At 36.7% G+C, this 25573-nt stretch overlaps 2 protein-coding genes across 7 annotated transcripts in view; both read left to right on the top strand.

Moving 5' to 3' along the window:
* Window positions 1-25573, top strand: part of twin (CCR4-NOT transcription complex subunit 6-like twin) — a 58619-nt gene that overhangs the window by 14721 nt on the left and 18325 nt on the right. Inside the window, exon 1 of one of the 6 annotated variants that reach the window (XR_010733814.1) lies at window positions 3271-3303. The exons of 4 other annotated variants lie outside the window; for them this stretch is intronic. The gene's annotated coding sequence lies outside the window, so the exon portion shown is untranslated. Of the gene's footprint in view, window positions 1-3270; window positions 3304-17346; window positions 17422-25573 lie in introns of those variants that run through there. One more of the 6 variants, XR_010733811.1, reaches the window with a different exon arrangement.
* LOC136349492 (uncharacterized) lies at window positions 6373-7963 on the top strand. Its single transcript, XM_066301076.1, has one exon. The coding sequence runs from the start codon at window positions 6565-6567 to the stop codon at window positions 7765-7767; it is 1203 nt and encodes a 400-aa protein (XP_066157173.1). The 5' UTR covers window positions 6373-6564; the 3' UTR covers window positions 7768-7963.

Genomic DNA, 25573 nt, shown 5'->3' with positions numbered 1-25573 from the left:
TCATGAGAGGTTCCATTGTAAATACCACGTACTCTTGTACACAGGTGCGTTCTTCGGCGACAGCGAAGAAAAAATCCAGCGGACCCATGGAGATCTTAATTGGGCTTTAGATAACTACCATTTAACTGCGCCGATGAGAAAGAATGCAGTACTAATTCCAGTTGTAAAATTTTATGGTTGAATCCCCGATGTGTATTCCGCGGTACCACGGCGGTACTGAGGTGATAATGCTCGCCGCATCACTGCGACCCGTATAGAGGAATTAAAAGATAAAGATCTTTGCGGGTATGAAAGAGCGTCCTATTGCGTGCACTGCCCCATGAATACGGCGATATATTTTCCTTTCTGGAGGCCCTTATCTCCTTTGAATTAGAAGATGCTATAGCGCTTCTTTATTTTCTTTTCTGTATATCTAAGCCAAACCGCGATCTTTGTATCTTTATCGGATCTTTGGTGAGAGAGATCTTATTTACCTTCAAGGCTTAAAGGGCAGTATGGACATATACTACTCCTATTGCGGCTGCTTCTACTGAAGTTGTTGAGGCCGTAGAATAATGCATAGTTTGGTCTGGCCAACGCATTTTCTACCTACGACTGTTTTCTTGTTTCACGCGGTTATCAGCGATCTCCGTCGTGGCTGTTTGTTACTGTTTGAAAGATATAACGAAAATTAAGTAATGGTGGGAAATTGTCATGTTGGTTTCTAAATGGCCCCTTACTCGCAGTAGATGACCCCAATTCAGATTTCCGCTCGAGATAGCACTCCCCTCATCAAACCCTGAATATATGTTTCGGTAACTCGAGTACTTCAAACTGGTTCTGATTTGTATTCTTACAGAAAGTTGCATCAGCTCCAAAAATACACCTTCCTCCTTACTGCCACCAGTTAATATTCTAGATAGCCTTTAAGCGGGTAAAATATGCGTTCATTTGCAGTCTGGTATGTGTGGACATTTCAATATCACCTGTCTTACGAGGCGGTAAAACCCTATAAATATGATATTTTCAGTTCATGCAAGGCTGCAAGTCTTAAGGCGTGGGTGTTTAATGCTTTTATTGTCGCACGCTTGAATAAGTAATAAGTGTGGACCGTTCGACCGTTAGTTGCACCGCTGTGATCTATGGAAATTAGACAAATTGACCATCTCCCAGTGGGCGTTTCAGCGTTGCGAACGGGAATGTTCGAGCTGGTTTTATGGAAATTTTCAGATGGATGACGGTAATTAAACCGAAATGAAATTGGTCGTTTCTGCAAGAGTTACCCCAGTTACATTCGCATCACCATTTACGATAATAACATGAAAGTTAGTCAGTTCGAAATTTCGCTCTTCAGACTGCGCCATTGCCTCGAATATTGTTAGGTCATTGGGTAAGAGCGGATTTCAACAATTTATCATCTATCAATCACCGCTCTAATCTCTCAAGAACAAAGCAAACCCTTATACAGGATGTCTAACGAATATTACAGAAACGAAATTATATATAATACACAGGGTGCTCCTTTTAAAATAAGCATGTCGGCAGTCATTCCGAGTATAACCGGAAGTGGTATTTTTGTGAAAATATTTTCAATCGATGGATCACCACTTTAGCATGATATCCAAATTTCAACTTTTTCCTAGTCACAGGGGATTCATTCCTTCAACGGGAGGATGACTGCACTACGTTCTGACGTTCATTGTTGTTGTCTCAAATGGAATTCCATAGTTTAGGTTAGTTCAGGTTCATCATCAAACATTATCAGAATAACACAATATGAAGTATGTGTTAGCGATTCATTTCGTACTCTCACTGCCATACCTTAGAAATCAAACGTTACCGGCAATAATCAGTTGATAAAATCTCTAATTTCTCACATCTTACACTTCTCAAGAACCCAGTGGTTCCATGCTGGTGCCAGTGCCACCTCGTCTATTATAGATATGTATAGTGGGAAATTATTGCGAGATCTTAAATCGTATTCACCTATCGCTCATCTAAGGACGCGGCATTGTCCTTAATAAGAGGCTTTATAATAATTATTATTATCTTTTGTTTTAATAGAAATTTCAACATCGGCGTGCTCAATACAAAAAGCCTTTAATTGTCGTTTCCATTATTATCCTGATAATGTGCGAATATATTAGAAAGTGTATCCCTTTCTCAGTGCAACAAACCACGATTGTTTGCTTAGCAATAGGCGCTTGTATAAGTATTTCCTATCGGAAGGAAAATCTTGATATCCAGGTCAGTTGGCTGCAAGCAACGGAAAATGAGGTTTATATAACTTTCATCTGATGTCTTCCTCAAAGATGGATTTGTTCCGGTAATATGTTGAAGTCCTATAAATATGCATTTGCGAAAGTATAGGGAAATGTTAAGAAGAACAGGTGGAAATTTTTTTGATGGTTAAATTTTCGTAATATTTATAAGGTTTGACGGTCTGGAACAGAACAGTGCTTATTCAAAAAAAAAAAAAAAAAAAAAAAAAAAAACTAATACCTGGAAATTCCCGAGATTTCAGATAAATCAGGGATATCATTCTCTTTTCTTTCCTTAATCGAAGTGTACGACAAACATGGAAATCATTCCTATTTATTCCACGATACATAGAAACTATTAGTAGAGTTTATGTTAATATATTGTTAAAATATAGAAAGGCAATCTAACGAATTTACCACTGCTTCACTGCACCTTTACCTCTTCTATATTTTGATCGTTTTTCTGCTTTTGCCTCTCTTTTTTAGTTTCCAGGAGATATTCCAGTAAAATAGGATTCCCCGGCACTAAGCTATTTAGTAAGGGCGGTAGGAGTAACCTTGTTCGACAGTGCTTTAGCCCTAGACGATTCTGTCAGTTTGTCTGTCTTCATCTTACTGCTAATTCTAGTACTGCAATATTGAAACTTATGAACTACTAAATTTCCAGTATATATTTAGTGTATTGTTTAGAGATAATTTCGTATCTACAGTGTGTCCGACTACAACTGACCAGTCATTTTATTTGGTTTTTATTTTATCAAAATAGCTTCGTTTGTTTTTAGACATCCTGTACTATGTTAAATAGTATTTCTGCAGGAGGAGGTAGAAATTCGGGACAATTCGAGTTTTCAAAAAATTAGGAAAAACATAAATTCTTATAAGATAACAAAACAATTCTAGGGATGCTAAATGCATGTATTAAAATGAAAAAGTGTTACAATTCGTGTTACTGTGTTTATAAATGCGATTTAAAAACAAATCCATTTTCTCTTCAAATGAATTTTGCTCTTTCAGGTGAGTGCTAATCTGAAACTCCAGCTGCTAAGAACAAAGCAAAGTTCCGGTAAGTGAAACAATGAATTGTAATTGGCTTGGCTCAAAAGACTTTTTAATTCACGATGAATCATAAGCGGTCAGTCACGATATGTGTTTAACCAGCGAAAGAAAGTTGTTTCCTTTATAAAAATTGGCAATAACTTTGACTCGAGTCGAATTTGGCCTCCCATGGTTGTTCGGAGTCGGAGAAAGTGCCCTTGATTTTTTGTCCAAGCCTAAATCGCTTTCTTCGAATGCATTCCGTTTTGCCTCTTCGATTATATCCACTCATGAAACGACGACGATTAATAATTAAGTCGTCACGTGAAAAACTCAATTTTTCTAATTGATGATAGTCAAGTTTTAGTTTTTTTGTAGGCTTGAATGAAAAATTCAAAGTCAGAAGGTAGTAATTTTCTTTCTTTGTAGAACACAGTAATCCATAAATCGAAATTGTCAAGCAAAATTTTTCCAGGGAAATAAGAGCGTTTAATTTCAAGGCATTGATTTCACATTTTAATTTCATAAAATTCTAGTAACTAGAAATAAATATAGAGGGGGGTAGGAGGTTTTTGGGCATAATAAATTTATTTCAAATGTCTGCTGATTCTTTATCAGCAACAAGCTTCAATAGCTTCAATATTTTTACGAATTTATATACTCTGAACTTTTCTACATAAGATATTTTATTATTTATATTAAAGTAAAAAAGTGGATTGTTGTGTCGGAAATCACATTGGATTTACAACATTATTATAAAACTTAATTTGTTATCTGCGTCACTGATTTGGTGAGCCACTGTACTTTTAATGCTGAAGTTCATCATTTTTTAACGTAGCCCAGAAACCTTCGATGCCACTACAAGCGAATGTTTATGATCAAATTATTTTCAACCATTACGGTGTTCCGAAGGCACCTTTTACCAAAAAGCCAAAAAAAATCCATACATAAAACTGCATTTATTTGTGAAATATTACGGTTTAGGTAAGAGAACATGATACAACGTTTTTAAGGAAATTTAATTGTCTTTCATCGTGAAATCATTCATTTTGTTCCACTTTTTATACATATGACGAATTTATACTTTTTTTTAAATTGAAATCGCATCATAACTGAGGTTTTACCTGGGCCTTGTTCGAAACAAGAAAAATTAGAATTTTAATTGATATTTAGAAAACTGCTAGTGACAGGTAAGTTCCATTTTCAATATATGGGAGTTGCTACTACTTTCTTATACCGGTGTTATGCTTACTGACCCTTTATTTTATCGAAAACGAGCTAATTTGAGTTTTAATTACTTCCAGGTCTTTTACTCGTTATGTAGTTGTTCTGCTATATAAACTCTCTAATTTAGAACGTTTATTATTGACTGATATGGCAAAAGAATCATAAACAGTGATTTATGTTCTTTTCACGTCTTTTCTATTACGTTGCGTTTCGACCGGAGAAAAACCGTGACCGTTTTATATACAGAAAGAAAAACAAAAACGAACAAAAAGAGCGTGTGTATATATTTAGAGGAGACTAAAGTCTCGCATAAAATCGTTAAAAATTGAAGGAAATATTTCTCGTAAAAATGCTGGAACGCGTCAAATAATTTTTTTTTGTTGCACATTTTTTGACGTAATAGACATTTATACAGGGTTGCCCATGCAGTATGTAGATGTACTTTTCATCATTTCAAACCTGAAATATCTCTGGATTGGGCGGAAAATTTTAAAGCTGTTCATAAGCGGTTGACTACTTGAGGCAATTATGCGCCAAATAATGTTACGCATGTGGTCAACCACAGTTGTTCCAACAATTAGAAATTGTCACTGTTAGAAATTCATCACTGACAAGACTCATGCTAAACGCGCAAATAAGGGAAAGTAGGAGAAAGTAAATCGAGTAACAGTCGGAATGCAAAGAACAATACCATAATCGAGATCACGGACATCTGATGGGTTCTCAATTCGGTCGTAAAACACACTAGTAATGCATCGAAATTAATTGCTCATTTTCAACGTCCTATTCATGATTGCGACATGTCAAGATCGGGTCATTGGATAATTTAATATGTATTGTGCATGGTCGGGCACAGAAACGTATAGGAACTATTCTTGATTTGTTCCTGTGGGGATAAGAAGCAACCGCACCTTTGAAAGAGACGTGGAGAAAGTTGTCTTAAAGGCAATATAACATTACGATGATCATTTATTTATGCAAGTACCGTTTGTAAAAGTCGCAGTAGATGTTCGGTGCATGTGGGCTTAGGAAAGTGCCAATTTAACTAACTTGATCAACGGTATATTAATGGGTTTTGAAAATGAATGTTTTTACGGCAAAATAAGCGGCACCGTACCCACATGATTTGAGATATTGATGCCTAACTAGGTGTTTGTGTTTGGCTCGTCTTAATTATTTATATATAATCAGCATGAAAGTAAATACTTGCAGAACGATACTTTTCACTGCAAATAACATTTCTTCAGGTACATCATCATCGTACTCGTCATTATCTTTTGAAATAGTGATAAATAGTGTTCGAAAACCAACTTAAAAATGATCTCGATCTGAATGTTGTAAAAAACCCCAACTGAACAATAGAAGTGGTTCTCTCAAGCAATCAGGTTCCACACTTGAGAATCGTAAACGAAGTGTCTTCTATTGTGATTAGTGCTTTCCAAGATTCTCTTAATGATATACAACAAGAAGAATTGGCTGTACCGACTTTCACAAAAGAAAAAGTGTGTAAGCCGTTCGCCATATGCATTGATGACCCTTGGTACCATGTCGTTCTTTTTTGGCGTTTACGAGAGAATCATAAGAGCTATTTATAAAATCGCTTAGGAAATGCATCTCTTGTGACGTGTGGGGTTTGCGATACGAATCACACGAAATGCTATTTTCTAATTAGTTTCGTACGTTACTTTTGTTCCAACATTTGCCGTAGGACGAAGCAAATGTCATAGAATTGCTATCGTTGAAGAACACCTATTAGAAATGCTGGTTCCTCTAGAACTATAAGCCCATGTTTATATTCTATTGACCCATTTATGTGGGTGGTTGTAGTTTTTTTTCCGATAGTCTCGACTCCCAGCAGAAGTAGGTTAGTGCAGTCGCGACACCGTCTCCGCAGCCGTGTAGTGGGGCCCCTTACCATTCTCTCGCCGGTGTACAACACGCAAAGTGGAAGACCCCTGTCCGTCGTTGTTTCAGTTGATCGTTGCGAGGGGAACCCGTTGGTGACATCGGCTCTTCGGTTGGTTTTCACGTCGACCGGTATGGGTGCGATTAGGCCGGTACCATGAGCCCCGCGTCGCTGGATGCCTTAGAAATTGAGCGATACATCGGCGCTTGTCTTTTTTCGCATAACCATTCCAAAAATTTCACCAAAGATCGGGATGCGTTTCCACGTTCTCCGGTTTATTCCCAGAATGGTTTCGTGAACTTCCAGAACGGCCCTTCGGCAGAGAGATGGGCAGGTGGTGCACCCCTAATATCTTTTGCCGGCTGCCACAGAGGAAACCGCAGGCAGAACCATGACGAAACCGCCACCAACCATCACCTGGCTCAGCTAGCCGTCCATACCCAGGGAGCTCCGCTCATTCTTACAAAGTATTACCATCACCGGAAACATCGGGCCAATAAAAGCGGTAATGTGGTGCAGCAGACTAAAATCTTCGAAAATTCAAATAACAGGAAGCCGTGTCCAGACTCTGTGAGTGAAGGAAGTAGTAATAGTGTTAAAGGGGTGGACTCTGTTAGTGTTACTAGTGATGAGAGTTCTGCGTCGCAGAATTCGGAAACTTGTTTACCTCGGATTATAAAACCAAGGAAGAGACGGAAAAAGGACCGAAAGCCTCTGCCTCACGTAAACCGTTCCCATCACCTCAATCAGAGTGGGGATACCGCAAACATACCCGATCAAACTTCTTTGGCAAATTTGTCGCCCTACTTTCCCTACTTTGAGCCGTTCGAACTGTTTCAAAACAATAATCTTAATGACGAAGCTTCGTCTTCCCAAACTTTCGATTTCCTAGGAGAAATCTCCGAAACTCCTAAACTACATCACTCCTTCGAAGACGTCGAAGAGGGTCAAGATGTAAACGGCAACCAGCCGATCAGCACGTGCCAGTGTCGCTATTGTGATCCCGAGGGCCAAATTTGGGACGTAGACAGGAGTTGTTACTCCCCATTCCTGACCCCTCCGAAATCGTTCGATTTCTCCAGTTTGTTCTCTTCTTTTTCGTCTCAACCTTCCATTTACGATAATCTTCAGAATCAACTTGCAGAGCTGTCCTTGAACGATGAGGATAAGTGTAAACCGCCCTTTTCCAGGTCCACGTCGTCATCGTCTTCGAGCAGCTTCAGTTCCAGTGGGGACTTGGAGGTTTCTACGGAAATTGTGACATCGCCCAATGGGCATAGAGACTTGGAAATCAAGTTTTGGTTGAGTGGGAGTGTGGACTCGAAAAGTGCACCTCGGAACTCCGGTAGTTCGGGATAAATCAGTGTGCTGAGTGAATGTTTCTAGGATTTGTATGAGCAGTTAACTTATTTTTATTTAAAGTTTTAAGGACTCTGACAAGTGCAGATTTCAAGTAAAATTTGTATATTATTTCAATGAAATTTCGACCGAAATACGATCGTATTCAACTTAATAAGTTCCCAATGTTTTGTATAATAAAAGATTAAGAATTCGAGCTTTCTTCTTTAATTTATTTTCTCCTGATCCGGCGTTCAAATGAGATTTATCATTTAAAAAAATAATTCGTTTTCCACATTGTGTTTTTTTCTTTTTGTTGATTAGTAGGCTTATTATGCGACGGGTGAAAGGCGATTTAAAGGTCACTGGAACGTGTTGCAAAAGCATAACGTTAGCGTTTCCAAGGCGTGTTCGGTAATTATTATCTCTTTAGACGCGTTTCATGGTGTGTCAATTCGCGTTTCATTTAGTATAATCGGGGAAATAGTTCTATTGGCAAAAATGTTTGCTACATCTTGTTTACCGGGCTTATGCCAGTTCTTTCAATTTGGCCACGTCGACGTGGGAATGTCCTCAGCAATGCAAGACTCGTATAATTTGCCATAAATTGAAATATCTAAAAAAATAATTTAAATTATAAAAAAAATCTTGCTTATCTGATTCATCTACAATGAGCAGTTTTTTTTATACAGGGTATAGCATATCGTCATAGAGACATTTCGGAAAGCGATAGTACTCTCGAAAATGATAAAAACATGCTAATAGGCTCATCGTCAAAAACAAACCTTTTTCAATATAAGCGATAGCAAAGTTTCACATTTTTTCTTATAATTTGCATTTTTCCCACGTAGACCTTGAGTTCAAGTTAAATTTTTGACATTTCGTACACCTATTTTCTTTGAAACTATCGATAATAAAATGTCAAAATTGTCGGTGGCCATGTACAGGGCGTTAGGTTTTTTTTGGGTCATGTATAATTTTATCTTTTTTTCGAACATCCTGTATCAACACTGATACCAAATTTAAATCCCTTCTTCAATTATTTAGATTTTTGTTTTCTTGCAGTATATTTGTATCTTTCACCGTTTTCGTAGAATTAAAAAAAATATTTGTTAATGCAAAATAAGAATGCAAAGGAAGTAAGGAAAAGAATTATAATCTGGCTTAGTTATCAACTATCTGAAGCAATATGAAGGTTTTAAAGAAAACAGGTGTACCAAATTTTAAAAATTTAACTGAAGGCATATGTGACAAAATCGTAAAATATGAGAAAAAACCTGAAACGTTGTCATCCTGTGTATTGAAAATGGTGCGTTTTTGGCCATGGATCTGTACGCATTTTTTTTTTATTTTGCGAAGTACCATCGCTCACTGAAATATCTCTATGATATGTTGGACTCTGTATAGATATTGACGGAAAGCAAAAGTCGGTCTTATCGGGAACACGTCTTTAGCAAAATCAGATGCACTTTGAACGTGCAAAAGGGCCTTCGGCTGTATTTGGGTCCTCAATCCTGCATTTTTTTTACTGTGCAGTGATTATGTCCGTCATTCTCGTATACGAGACCATTGTGTGATGACCTAGAGTGAAGCCAACGGACGCGTGCTGTTGGGCAAGGTTCAGAAGCTTGTGTGCCTTGGAATAACCGGAGCTCTGGCCGTGAGAATGGCTCCAATGATTAAATCGAAGGAAAATACATGAGAGATGATGAGCGATCTTCTGTTGGTCGTGAATAAAATAACGAGTGCTCTTCTCCCAACACTCAACTCGTCTAGATATTGCAATATATCCTTGGGACTTATGCTACGGTGTTCCAGAATGAAGGGTTACCATGCTCTCACGGGCTCGAAGTATTCGCCAAGAGATGGTCAAATTAACGTAATATAGATCCGATATTAAAGCTGCCATATTGCCTATAGACCAAAACGACGGTAGAATCTAAATCCATTCTGATATGTAAAAGCGTTCTGGAAGTTCTTTAGGGAATCAAAAAACTTTTTTTTACGTTAACGACATGAGAGTGTTTTGTGTCCTCTAAATCAATGTCGCAATGAAAATGCTAACATTAACGTATATATATATATATATATATATATATATATATATTCATTTGTGTATCAACAACAATATATGCAATTTGTTCGTAAAGGGCTTTTACGAAACCCACATGTTCCAGGTCAACGTCCCCTTAAGTAAAGGTCCAAGTTGCGGGTCCATAATCGGAAAACATGTTGTAACTGCACCTTTGAAGGTCTGAATCGGGTTCAAGAAACTTTTATCGGTCATGGTTCTGTGTAGGGCACAAACGGCTTTTTGAATGGTGTTTTATCAGACGATAGCAATGAATGCTGGAATTAATGTGAACTTGTACTGTACACGCAAATGTACTGCGATAAGAGTTTGCTTGGTTTTATCGAATTTACAATGAACATTCAGAGAAGTTTGTGAGTGTATAAACTCCCCTAAGACGAAAAGCGACAGAAGAAACGTTCGAATTGACACTTATTTGGGGGAGATATGTACAATGTTAATTTAATTGCTGATAAGACTTGATGTATGTGATAAATTTTTAAAGGGTTATAAAGCAGTCTTAAGCCAATTTATAATAGGTTGTTAAAATTTGGCAGACTTGTTTGTAGTTGACGGGCGCACATTTTGACCCTTGCAATTACATGCTGTTCGGACGGAAAAAAGCATTTACAACAATTCCACAATTGAGCGTCGGTTAGTACATCTGTTAAAACTAAAATTGAAGAGTGCAAGTCGTCGTTATGCTATATCTCAAATCGTTCAACTACATATCGTTAAAATGTAATTAATGTAAAAGTTTAGGCGCAATTTTGTCAACAATTAAAGTTAGGTATACTAAATAGGTATGCTGCAAGAGAGGTTTCCATTTAAAAGAGTTCTTGTAGTCACAATTTTGCTCGCATTGTATAATTCAAAAGAATGTCAAAATGCTCCGACAAAAGACTCAAAAAATAGCCTGCCTGTTAAATTTTTTCAACTCACTTTAAACTAGTTTAGAGTAATTGTATTATAATGTCTTAAAACGTTCACTCTGTTTTTCTTTAAGCGCAAACACGACTTCTTGTCTTTATTGTTAGATCTACATTTTGGCGTATATTTTTCAATTTAAAATAGAAAGTGCCTATTAAGCCAGTCACTCAGTATTAAATCTCACTGCAGCCAGACTCATAACCGTATTTGCGGCAAAACCCGATTCCGTGTTTAGCACTTGAACGCTTTGTAGAAAATGGTAAGTGAAAGCGAATTGCTTAATTGCGTACACATTTCTGTCCGTTAAACGGTTCGAGTTATTTAATACCTCTATAATAATAACATAACGTTTATAAAGATACTGCGTGCAGAAAATAAGAATAATAAGCAATAAAGACAGTGAAAGTGTAATAAAAAATTGTTCTAACCCGGTACGAATACCCTGCAACGGTTGTTTATACAAGCTTTCTTCTTCGTGACTTGCATCTTAAGCACCAGAACCTTTCTCTCCAATTGCATTGCATGATAGATGATGGTTTGTGGTGATCACCATAAAAAGGTATTGTGACGGTGCGTCTTCGAACCATGTTTATTGCCCCTAAAGGGGGTTTGGTTTTACTACCATTTTTTTATTATTTATCCTGGTGTTCAGGTGGTCTGGGATAGGCATAGCAAAGATAGTCTTGATTTGAGACTAATAATTATTGAATTCCTATTGCATAACGAGGATAAAGTACTTGTTTTGCATAATCGGCCATGGAAATCCACGTTTTTTTTTTCATTAATTTATTGGATTCCTAGAAAAGTATTAATAGTGCATCATCAGTTTTTCAAAGAAAATGTTGTACACGGCGTCCGCCAAGAAGTCCGACATATTTTAGTTGTATCGAAAAATAATATTAGATTGTTATACCTACAGGATAGAGATGTTTAGAAAGTGTCGATACCGATATAAAGCGTGATATCTACAAGTAATCCGAGTTTAGGAGGAGTGTAAATAATCTTTGAACGAGACTCTAAGTTTATCAGCAGACTTTCGAGCCTCGCCACGCTTAGCTTCCAAACTTTGTTTTCGATCAGTAAACCTTCCTTATTCTCTTAGATATTTAATATACTATTTCAAGGAAGGGTATGCGACTGAATTACGTTCATTGAATTTCTGGACATTTTCTGATCTAATATTGATTTAGCCAAATAATATGGTTACTAGCCATGACTATGAAAGGTATGGTTACGGTTAACCTAGATCAAAAATTCATCTGGCGGACTGTAAATACGTGTCAGTGCACATTTATCACAGTATAAGTCCGAAAATTGTCGAGTCACAAGCAATTTTCATTCAGATCGAGAGCATCCGTGATAATCACTGCAATTGTCAGACTCAACAGCAAAGAGCTTAATGGAACTGACCCACTTCAATAGTTAACCTACCGATGAGTTTAGAAAAAAAAACCAGTCAGTCAACAGATCAAAGAAAGACAAATAAGGCCCTGGGGTCTCCTTCCCATTACCTTAATGGTTATTGGTTGAGTCGGATTTGAAGGAAAGTCTGTGGGTCGATGGCAGAATTACACCTGATATGTTTTTCTCGTTCATTTATTCTTAGTAACGCGTACCTGGTTGCGAGTAAGTTCGCCAAATTCTGATAAACTTACTTATTAGCACGTCGAATATTTGTCATTTTTAAAACTTCGAAAATGTCTCATATTAAGCGCGTCTGAATTGTCCAATTAATTTCCGAGATTCGGGGTCGCAGTGATATCTTTTGCTATTTTGAAGATGCGCTAAAAATGATTTGCCTGCAACGATGGCGAAAAAGAAAGTTTTGTTTCGTCAAGTCAACGCACCGGTCCGCACTTGTGATCGTGATGGTCAAAATCAATCAATTTGGTTTCGAACTTTTTCCTCGTCCACCCCCTTCGCCAGATTTAGTCCCTTCAGATTATTTTCTATTTTCATTTTCAATGTTTCAAATTTGAGTTTCTATTTTTAAAATGGTTAATTTCACTTCATTTATAGTTTTTCGACCACATTTTTCGATCTCCGTTTCTTGCTTCCATTTACTTCTCGCCAACTTTATTACAACATGACAAAAATCAATGCCGAAACCGCATAGTTCCAATAGAAATCCCGTGATTAAACAAACAGGTCTTACACTAGCAACCGCAAAATTACACCAGATTTTTTTAGCCTCGAGTTCAGCTGGTCCGCGCATCGAATAAAGTCTTTACCGCACCTGTCTAATGTTGGTACAAGGTCTGAAAACCCAATTTTTCTCTCGGCGTCTGAGAAACAACCACTGCAAGTATGCCAGACAGTTACGATGCAGTACCGTCGATAATATCAGTGTTATTACATTCTAATTGTGTTTTTTAATGATTCTTCTCAGACTCGTCGGCCGTTGCAGACACGTACTAATCAAGTTTTGCTGTTACTATTTACCCACTTTATGTAAGTGTGACGTCTCGTGTGGTTTGAGTTTCTAATAAGTTGATAATTGATCTTTTTTAATTTGCTATAATGAGAAGATGTTTCATACAGCGTCGTGTGAATCTCAATGTCCTGAAGTGATGTCGTTGCTGTGACTGGATATAGGACAAAGTTTGTTCTGGCGATTTCTAAGGGCAATAGCCTCACCACCCCGAGCCGATGTTTTGATAGTTCTTTCTTGACTTGAAGCGACTTTGCGCTTCATTGCCTTACGGCAAAAGTCAACGAGTTCGATAACTAATTCGTGGGTTACCAGAGGGTTAAGCTCAACATTGTTAATTGTATTCAATGCACGACAGTCTTTGCTCAGCTTAGGAAACAAAAAATATTTCGCCATGTGGAGACTGCTATGGTGGGTCGGTAATTTTTTTCAACGTTTTCAACGTTCGGCATTTATTCAAGGGATTCGATGTATTTTAATAAATTTTTAATCGTTATCTTTAATAGATAGGAAAGAAATTTGATCTTTCTGTCCAGAAACCATTGACAATTAATAGTAAGAAATTGTCCGAACGATATATTCATTATCGTAAAGTCGGCACTTTAAGATAATGAATCCATTTGGAGGAACTTCATGCTTTTCTGCTTTTTTTTTTTGTTTTCGATTTATTTGTTTGCTCGTTTATGTAGACACTGAAAGACGTTTGACAATGCCTTCGAAAGAAGCAGTTCCCGAAATCGGTGCCACTTTTGTCTTCTAATGCACTTTACATGTAAATACTAGTAAACCTGAACCAACAAAGAATTAGCATCAGTTACTCGCACTCCTTGTTTATTTTCTTTTTCTCGTTTTCTTCAATAATGCATTACTCGAACAATACCGTTATCTAACGAAGATGACATACTCCATTCGTAGTCTACTCTTATCGGGGGACCTCCTTTCAATGCCCCACCTGTACGCTGTGAACGTTCCTATTTTCATTAATCAGAAGAAGGATGATCCCAAATGCTGCATAAACATAGTAATTATTATTTGCTTTTGAGCTTCATCAGTCGTTTATCAATCGAAATCACCTGTCACTATATCCGGGTCGTAAGCAACTAGGTAGGCAAGCATCTTGAAAAAGAAATTTATTTTTCTAAATGAATTTAAATAAGGCAATTAAGCATAGAAAAAGATATTCTTTATTAACGGGATGATCAGTGCCTAGACGATGTCCATAAAAATAATAAATGTTAATTTGCAGAAATGTATGTCCTTAGTCGGTTTTAAAATGCCATAGTCATGTGGATATTGCACATTGCGGATTTGCTTTTATTGCAATTTTATTAAATCATATACGTTGGCTTGTGTCTTATTAATTACATACCTCAGTGGATATTCAATTACTGATTGGTTTCCTTGGCGGTTTTGAGCATCTGGTAATCTGTGGGGAATTCCTTATTATTGAAATTCGAATTTGTCTAGAAAAATGTGTGGGTGAAGAACAATGTGAAACACACGAGACACACACAGACACCTTATTGGTGAATTCTTTTTCCCTTAACAATTTCCCTTCTTAATCAAAGCGAACACTCGGAGTACTTGAAACGCCCTCTGTATTATATTAAGTACCATTCACCCGCATTCCAGTGTTAAAAGTAGGTCATTTATTATGACAAATCTACTGCCTTTGTGCGAAATTTAAAACGTTCTACAATTTGCTGACTCAAAGTGCAGGTCTGTGGTCATTAAAGAATCACTTTGGCTGCTCCCATGTCTCATTGATTTCGCCTTCATTCACACCAAGTCGATTAATTGAGGCAGATAATGGGGAGATTTCCATGAAGATGATAATGATGTTGTCGTGCTTGCAGCTCATTTCCTCTGCATCTGCCCCCTTTCCGGTCTTTTTTTTGGATTTTTTATATCTCACTTGTTGATTAGTTAACCGGCGCGTTCGTGTCATCATCGTTGAATATCTTTGTTAAAGGATTATTTGATGTTTTTACCCAATGTATTACGGCTGCGGCGTTTTAATCCATTCCGGTTCCAAACATAGCAAATGTCGAACGGTATGAATTACCTTATTGATCAACCGTCCGTAAATTCGCAAAATTTAGAAGTTTTAATTACTTTTCTATTATCTCAGGAACCTGTTAGTCACTGCCGGGGTTATTGCACCATACACCAATGAAGAAACAGTTAATGTACACTAGTGAGCAAAAAAAATTAAATCGCTTAAAAAATTTTGCAACTTAATTTGAATTTTTTGTTTCATCCTTATATTTTCTGGAACAGGGTCTAAAGGCCTTACGACGTACTAAATAGATGTTATAAATAATACACGGTAAAATTGATAGCTTTTGGAGAGAAAAAACAGCATTAAACTATTAAACATGCAATGCAAATATACTATATATGCATACATGCAATTGTTGTTTATCGACTACTTAGCTACTTATATTTAGTAATACTCCTATAGGATCGTTGAAGGAAAAAAAAGCCAAGACTGCCTCATCTGTCTCGTTAAGCAAAGTATATTTAGTATAGTTGAGTTGTTCGGATTGTTCTTCCACGTCTTCTGAAGTTTTAGGAGTCTCCCGGATATTTTTGTTATATGCGCGCATTCATATAGCAACAAGCGGGGGGGAATATATATATACATTTTGAATTAAGTCGAATTTATGTTTTTTCATAAAAGCAGTAACCACCCTGACAAGACGTGCCAATTAAAAAATATGACAGATTATATTTCTTAGAAAACGAATTATTTCCCTTCTCTCAAGTGACCTATTGGTTTGTTCACCAGTGTATATCGTAAAAACATTGTGTAAATTAATCGGAGATCTAAAACAAGTTTTTGGCACTTATTTAAAAAAAATTGTATATTTTCGAAATAAAAAAAAAATGCCACAGAAAAATTGCTATTTTATTATTCCCATTTCAATTTGGAGTACTGTATTCCAGTCTGGTACATTTCGGCACTAAATTACTCCATTTAATTAGAAATATCAACAAGAAAATCACTGTCGCTAATCAGTAAGACACAGTAAAGCTAATTCGGTATTCTCTGTTGCTTTGTGAGTTGTGTTTCAACTTCAACACCCATTGGGCGTCTGGAGAACCAACATTTTCTAAATTGCCAAGCTCAAGGGCACTTCAGGTCTTCCTCTCAAGGTCCTTGAGACGTGAGTTTGAGACTTTCACGGTTGTATGGTTAATTTCCCACTAAATCAAGCGTAAGTATGGCCGACGGGGCACGCAAAGTGTTCGTATCGCGTATGAAATGTGTGTCCAGACGAACGTGTTGGTCATCTTAATTCGACAGGCATGCGTGTCGGTCAGGTTTTCTGATTTAAGAAGGCCACCCAATGCAACTTCTTTCAATCTACCGGTGACGAGTCACCCTGTATCATTATGATGATGATTTGTCGAACTGGAGATGGAGATTTGATTAATTTTTTTCATTAGAAATAGCTTCGTTAAGCTGGGCAAGATATAACGTGATATATTTGATATTGCGTGGCAAAATATAGATGATAATGGATCGTCGGAAATATCATCATTAACAGTGTCAATATAATCGCACAACCACCAATGAATAAATAAGCCTCTAAATGTTTATTTTAAACAGTGTGCCTATTTAAGTTGAAATCATATGGGAACATTTTTTAATTATTATTTTTACGAAAAAAAGTTATTCTTCATCGATTTTGCATGGACTTAAACCTATAATGAAATAATCACACGTAAAATTTTTGGAGTCGTTTGCCACACGTGTTTTCTTCCTTCTCATAAAACCAGTAAAACACGAAACAACCCCGAAAAGTTTCTTGAAAGCATGCAAATAATTATTTCTCGTGTATAATTTCACTTAACAAGAATCGTCAATGAATCACTCAGTACTAATTCGTTATTAATTGATTACCAATTTGATGTAACCGTGTTTGTTCCACAAAAACCGATGATTAATACAAGGAAATGAACCCTCAATAACTGGCGATTCGAACTTGAAGAAATGAATGATGTAGACTTGTAAAACAAAGGCGGTAACAGGTTTGCATCTTGATCGCGAATTTAATTGTTCAATTTTCCATAAAAGGCTGCACTTTGTCAATTAATGACTCAGTAACCTCGTATTTTTCTTATTTATTGCGAGTCATCCGGTCTTGCTTAACGGAGAAATATTTCTGAATACTTCTTGCGTTAAAGTACCTAAAATACTTGTGGAAACAACATCCTGAGTGCGGATGTTACGAGGGTAATTATTTTTTATCGCAAAGGGTAGCATTTAAATATTTTTGTATTCTGTAATAGTACTCCAAAACTGCCTGGAAAAGTGATTTTTTTTTTCAATTTTTTATTCTGAGAAGTTTTCGCGCGTACAAGAACAGTTCTTGCACTTGGCATTTTTGAAAGAAATTTTCTAAAATTTCCAGTAATTTAAAGTGAATTTCAGGAAATGAGAAACGGTCCATCAGGACAGGAGACGAGAAAAAAACTCGCTGTTCCTAAATACATATTTGTTCGAAAGGGATTTTTCGTTTCTTTCTTAATTTTGTTTTGTTATTTTTTTTCTGCCATTTGATCTGCAGAAAAGTAATTCAGAGCTAATAACGGTCTTGGGAATATGAGTAGGCAATCAAGCTTGTTAACCTGAAAAAGAAGTGTTCATGTACCCATTTTGCAAGAATACTCAAATATGCAAAGAAGGGTGATTTTCAATCAATTATTCTGTCATTATGTAACAGCAAGATCTTTTTAATTAAGCCAAAGCTATGGCACACTCGATTTAAGATGCCTAATTGGCTACTCGGGTTCGCCTGGAACTTGTTTTTCGATCTAAATTGATAGAAGCACGTTTGTGGGAAAAATAATTAAAATCTCGCCATAAAATTATGCCACAGATGGAGAAAATATCGGAACAATCTCATTACTTGCAGCCACCCATCTTTACAACCTCTTTAAAGGGAATTCATTCTGCGAATCGATACTTTGACGAGTTTTTTCCAGTTCCTTTTTGCCGAGCAACATTATTATTATTACCATTTTCCCATACTTAGTGCTGTAGTTTCCTTTTAAAACGTTCTTTTGTTAGGTGCAGACATTTCACCAACAAGAAACGATTAATTCACTTCACATTCTCACGACGTACACGCTGTTTTATGTGTTTTCAGTCAGCGGGTTACTTATAAATTGAGGCAGCTCTGTTTTCTATAACCATTAACTTTTTCTCCTATTTATGATCTATGTATCCCAGGTGGTCGTTGTTCACTATGAGCGTGCGTTCAGGAAATGGCGCAGAAGAGGAAATTACTCAATTTATGGCGTTATTCTCAGTGCGGATTCGTTTTTCAATAAAAGATCATTCTAAACTGCCCAAGGAAGATTGAAGAGCGTTATTCGCCGTTAAATTAGCAGTTCCAAGGAAAATAAAACACCCATAAAATTTGTAACGTTTTCATGTACTCCACAAACACCGTTTAATTTGGTACGGCGTTAAAATTGTCATCGAAATTACCGATCTTTATGGCAGTTTCAAACTCTCACATGTACAAACAGTATGAGTGTATCGTAAATCGGTAACGTGTTCGATCAATTTGGAATTAAGAGCAGATGTTTAAAGGCCATTAGAACAAGCACAAGCTATAATGGAAACGGCACTTCTGTATTTAATTAAACGCTCCTTTCAAGATATAAATTAATCTAACTGCATCAAAATCGTCACGAATGGAAAAAATTGCATTTATGTAACAGTTAATTAATAAGAGTTTCGTCACTAAGGGCCGGTTCTTTGGAGTCAATTATGAATGTGATTTAAGGGCCCGTTCTACCGTTGTCTAGCTAGGACGTGATAACTGTCCATTAAGCAACTGGTAGTGGAACTTGTTCGAACCGAAGACTTATAGGCTAGACTTATCTGAATTACCTTACCTAACCCACTAATTTAGAATTCCTTGTGGACAAATGCTTAGGATAAATCTAGTGAATTGCGTGTGAATTGTATATTTAGTGAAGTGCCGGTTTTCCGATATTGACGAATATCTCGAAAACCGTAAAATTTAGATATAGAACATTATAGTTTAAAAAAAGTTCGTGATGTTCTACAGAATTGAAATTTTTTATAATAATCGGAATGTTGCATTTAAAATAACCGACGTGACGTCCATTTACGTTATAACCAGAAGTGGTACTTTCATGAAAATATTTTTAACGAATGCATCATCTCCATTTTAGTATGATACCCAAATTGCAACTTTTTCGTAGGCATAGTTTTTAAGATAGGGATACAAGCCCACATTTGTGAGATACCCTGTATATATTATTTTAAAGAAACTCCCTTTCGCTGTTGTCAATTTAGAACCTAGTTTGCTTTAAGTCCGATCTCAGATACCAAGCAGACCAGCAATTTTTGGCGGTCGACAATTTAGTTGGTTTCTCTTAATTCACATAAAGACATAGGCGAGTGTGCACACGATTACGTACTCTGAATTCAAGAAGTCGGTGGTGTACGGGAAACCCTTACATATTACAATTTAGCGAAATAAACAAATTCATTGTGATGCCTCTTGCCATTGACAACGCGACCTGTAAAACCCCACGTCATACTGCAGACCATCAAATTTATTATTCTATCAAACCGAACCAATTGCATTGTCAGGCCAATGTCAAGGTTTCTTCGGTGTAACAACGCGAAGCTGCCGGACTATGTGCGATAATTTCCTCGGGCCATCATCATCATCATCATCATCATCATCATCAACGCAAACAATTTCGGCGGATACTTTCAATTATATTGTCGTCACGTCGTGATTAATCCTCGGATTAATCGCATTGTGCGAGCTATTTACACATTTTTTGTTATGATAATTTCAGGTATCGTTTCCACCTGAGCGAAACACCATGAAAATGAATAATATTTCCATGTTAGATAAAAAAAAATCCAATCTAAATAATACTTAGAGTGACACGGACATGTTTGAATTCGAATGATGATTGACCACAGATAGGTTCATTGTTTTCTGCGAAGGTTGGTGTGTGAGATATTATTCATCAAGAGGATTGACTGACTTCCAGTTTAGACGGTTAGGGAATTTTAACTGCGCAATATGGCATGTTTTATGTATGAGCCAATGCGAGTTTTGCTGTGCCTCCAAGAATTTGCAGAGCATATTTCAATCGGAAATGGAAAGGAAAATAGGACTTGTATTAAGAGTTTGTTTCCACGGATGTTCATACTGTTTAATGATGCAAAACGGTCTGAGGGGAAGGGGATGCTAAGCTAAATTTCAAAAAAATTCTTCATATTATAAGTAACATTAAACATGGTTATTGATAAAGCGATTGCCATAAAGCACACAGACACACACACATACACACACCCTCCATTCATAATTTACGTCAGTTCTCTTAAAGCTTGGTTAATCTCCCGTGGTGCCGCTTTTTCAGTAATTCACTGTACCACGTAATTTAATTAAATACTACTCGATATTTTCTTAAAAGATTTAGCACGCCAGCTTTCTTAATTTTCCTTTTTGTCCATCTACTGTTGATTTATTATTGCAGGCTTACTTATCTGTTAAGTACATATTCGAGTATCATAGCGAGTTTCACTATCAAAATCTTGTAATTGATCAGACAAATTCTGGTTTATCCTTACAGCATCTTTATAAGGAAGACGTCGTCCTTGATTCTCTCCATCGCATTTTTATTCCAAGGTACGATTGTTGCTGAAATTGCTCCATCCTCAGGCGGTATCATTAATAATTATTGGTAGATGAGAAGCTGTAATTTTATAATTACAGGTCTTTATTGATGTTGTCTGTTTTCGCAATTAAATCCGAGGTATTTGCATCGTGAAAGGATCGTAATTGGGTTGCGGGTCACTCATTGTCTATTGTAAACGCATTATCGCCCATCATCTCGGCGAGAGTGTGTCAGTTAACTTAATTAATGCATTCATATATCGAGCAAGCAAACAGTTTCTATATAGAGAAATTTTCGACTTTCACTTATTAACAATGGTCAAACGCACTTTCACTCATCTATCGACCAATACATTAATGTTCAGATTAATGGTCTAGTCGATGGAAATCTGGTACGTTCCAAGTGTCGAATATTGCATCGTTTTGGCATTTCCGTTGATTCTATCACGAACTCGCAAATGAGAATCTGGGAAAAGTATCTCGGTATCGTGTGTCCTTCTAGATTCTCTTATGTCAATGTGTTGGTCCATTGCACGTGCTGATAAATGTTATAAACAACCTGTGTCACCATTACTAAATTTTTATACATGTATCTTTGTCGTTATTCATTACCCATATTTCTTGGCATATCAGCATTATTCACGCAATAATCATCAATCTTCTAGGCCTCCTAAATAGTTATCTACCTTATCACAACACGCCGTGTATTAGCGTCAATGTCGTGCTGAAAATCTCTTAATATACCATTACTGTGTTATTACTCCTTTGCGATTGGTAATACTCCTGATGAAATAATTTATTCTTCAGATACTGAAACCTTCTTGCCAACTCATAGGCAATCGGGTTGCATAATTAGAATTCTCTCGGTTATTATAGTTAGATGTGAAAGATAAAATAATAATTTACTGTTAATAAAATGTCTAAACCAATCGTAATTTACTCTTTAGTCATGGAACTGCTATTTCAAATATGAAAATTTTAATGCTTGGCTAGATCGTAATAACTCCAAGTTTTTATTGACTTATTCTTGAGCACAAGATAAATCGATGAGTCCTGCTCGTTATAGATATTATTAGTCGGTTCCTTTGTTATGCTTCCTCGGTGGCGAAAGAATCAAGGTTAAGACTCATAATGCCTATTCATTCATTGTCGCCACACCAAATCGGGTACTGATTTTTATTTTATTTTTTTTACACGTAAACTTCGCTTTTAGCCGACCTAGTTCTTGCCAAGAGAAAGTTTATAATGTAAGACGAGGCGGTTTCTCTTTCAAACTGATGATATGCAATTTAAGGTCTTTATTAACCTCGATTTCTTATTAATATGCAATATGGGCGAATAGAAAGGTGCTTTTGGCATAGAGTATGATTAGCGAGACTTTGGATAACTACGTAACATAAATTCAAGTATTTTTACCTACCTCTAAGGCGGCCCAAATTCGAGACTCGCCATTGTTATATTAGAAATTCTAACTGATACAGTTTGGGTTAAATTGTATATACAATTAGTTACACTTTAAAGTTAAAATAAATTTCAAATCTTTCCAAAGAACTCGGAAACGATAAATTTTAAAGACAAGATACCTTACATAAACTCACTTGAAAAGTTAACGAGAAATCCGAAAATAATGAATAAAATTGGAGGTCCCCATTTAAAATAACGAAATTATATTTTGTTTTACATTTTGGGACGATCCTGTACATTTGAAAGTAATTTCTGAAAATACGCCGTTGTGCATGTGTAATCCTGCGGAAAAATAAATTGTTAATTCATATCGGTATCGAAGCTAAGAAAATGTGACGCTCTATTTCAGGACCTTGTAGATGTGAACGCTGTAATGTATATAGGAATTTTCAGAAAAGTTTTTTAAATAAAATTGAGTACCATGAGATAACTAGTATTATTTACAACCATAATTTTTTTAAAATAAATTGACGTACGGTAAAGTAACATTACCGTATGCGGTGCGTTCATATTACTTTTACACCATATAATTTTATTCAAGATCAAATGCTTTATTATTCTTACTGTAATTAAATACATTTCTTCTCTCATTTTTTTGTTCAAATTATATTAAAAGTCATGGGCTAAATCATTGAAATGATTTGAACAGCCAATGCGAATAACCTTCTCTAACCACAGCGTTCATTTGCTCCTTGTAGGCGCTTTGTATATGTACTCATACCGGTACTTAGGTACCTTTCATTACTGTAATATAAAATAATCAACACCGTAAGTCGGCACGTAGATTGTGCCAGCTCCATATAATCACCTTCACCCCCATAATATGGCAAGGTTAAGTAGACTGTCGCTTCCTTATATCGGTACCGTTTTTGCAAATAACACGAAGAGTTGGTACGTAATGGGACGATTATTCCCCTCATATACGTGAGGTACCGGTTGATGATTGTAGCTATTCGAGGGGTTAGGAGTATCACCTCCAGGGAAGCACCGGTATATTGACCTTTTTGATTAAAAGGCATATTAACGCTTTCTGTAGGCTAAAAACGTTGAATCGACTTCATTACGAGGTGAGCATGAGAGCGTTACCCCAATTCGAGTTACAATCAGTTAGGTGGTGCTAGGAAATTGTGCAATTGCTTGTCGATGTTGGGGTTTCCAATAGTGGTCTGTTTACTAGATACACCTAAAATTTACGTTTGTTTATTCGGTAATTGAATATGGCTCAATATGTCCATATGACGTCAGCGCATAGTGATTTAGTGTCGATAGTCGTACTTTGTATTCGTCTAAAGAAGAAGAAGAAAATTCATGTAACTTTCCATTATTTGCATTTTAAATGAGATTTTACGCATCGACACCTGTCTTATCGGTGAGAAAATGGTTACATCAGCGCTATCCAGGAAAAAGGTTTTGAAGAAGAGATACTATTATATGGTGTAACCTGAACCTTCATTGTATTTGACACGCGTTTGATCTTTAAATAATTTAAAATGCAAAATTTCCTGGATGTAGAACCAGCTGCTGAACCGCACCTTTTTACTTATTGGTCAGGTTCTTGAGTTATTTCAAAATTAATTCCCAGTATTTCTGGCATGTCTCTGCTCTTTTTGCCGGGTTCTCATAAACTTAATTTCCACTTTATGCCCTATGACCGGTATAGATATTATATGTACAAAATTCAAATTCTTCCACATTCTTACAATATCTCAGGAACGATCAGCAATGGTATGTGTAATTTCAACTTAATTCATCACCGTAAAGCCACACACGACGTGACATCACCATAATCTTACTTATGTATGTGCATATAACGTCCACGGGACTTTTCATCTGTGATTTATATGAATAAATAATAGAGCAGTCGGAAAATAGACGATTTGCATACAATGCAACGCTTAATAAGGAGGGCCAAAGTAAGGCATTGGGCGAGTTATTACATACGTTCAAAAAACGTGATGTTGGTTTTGAAATAGATAAATAAGAACTAACATAAATTGAGAAAACAAAGCTATGAGTTTCTGAGCTATTATCTAAACATTTGACGCTGAAGTGAAGCGAAGTGTCTCATGAGAAGAACCAGTGTTGTCATTCAAGCGAGAAATAATAATATTGGCCGTTCCTCATATACAAAATTACGCGGCAATATAAATTTTCTCCCATCAGCAAAAACGAATGATTTATATCAATCAAGCATATTCTCAACTTCTGCATTCCCTTCAAAGGAAAAAAACACCAAATTGCCACCAATTGCAATCCCATGACAGAAATCAATTTGTCAGGTGTCTCTTGTATCAGTTATATCGCGATGTTTTGTCGCTAGAGCTAAGAAATCTCGACTTTTACCGGAAAAGGCGCACTCGCTGTAAGTTATGACGATCACGTCCCAGATAAATTCGGTATCATTGCAGAACCGTTAATCATGCCATTAATTTTGCATTAGGAATAATAATAATTTATTGCTGGCAAGTGCTACGTTTAGCGCATTTATCTCCGCACTTTTTGCGTCAAGCCGAATCATGGCAACAATATGAAATTATCTCAGTCTTGTATCTTGATGGAAACCATAATAATTACCTAGATACACCTAAGGGATGGACTATTCCCGAGTACCGTTTCCTATGAATGTTGCAAGCCCCGTTACCGATCTTGCAGTAAAAATTGAACATTTTATTTAAATAATTAAGAAGAACGCCTTCTGCCACGCATCGCTGATGTCTTCAATGACGCAGACGTTAATTCGACCTTTGTCGGACGGCTTTGTCCACTTAAGAGTGACGTTGTGTTGCTTTAATCTCTTCGATAATATCGCGGACAACGGTAGTTTGTCTGCACTTTTCCTTCTTTCTCTGGGGAGAACGTTCGTACGCACTGCAGTTACCACAATCCGAGCTTTGAGTGCAGCACCCAATTTATTCCGGATTCGTCCGAAAGGGATCGACCAGAAATCGCACAGTGAAACAACTGCCTCAGGTTTGACGCAGGTATGACAAAGGGTCGTTATCTTTGACAAACTACTGCTTGTTCACAGTTAGGGTCAAACAGGATGGATATTCTAGGTGACCCACTAGTGAAAAACGTGGAATGGCCAGGGTTAGAGCTACCATTACGTTAGACCTAAAACGTTAACTGAACTACTCAATAATAGGTTCGGATATCGGTATTCTCAGTTTCATAGCTCGTAAGCACTTTCATCGGTTATTACAAGCATTGGAGGTCATGGAGTATTGGCTTTTTTATATCAAA

This window comes from Euwallacea fornicatus, chromosome 38, assembly GCF_040115645.1.
Source record: "Euwallacea fornicatus isolate EFF26 chromosome 38, ASM4011564v1, whole genome shotgun sequence".
Lineage (NCBI taxonomy): Eukaryota > Metazoa > Arthropoda > Insecta > Coleoptera > Curculionidae > Euwallacea > Euwallacea fornicatus.
Note: the sequence above shows the minus strand (reverse complement) of the source record. Positions and strands in the feature narration are given on the sequence as shown.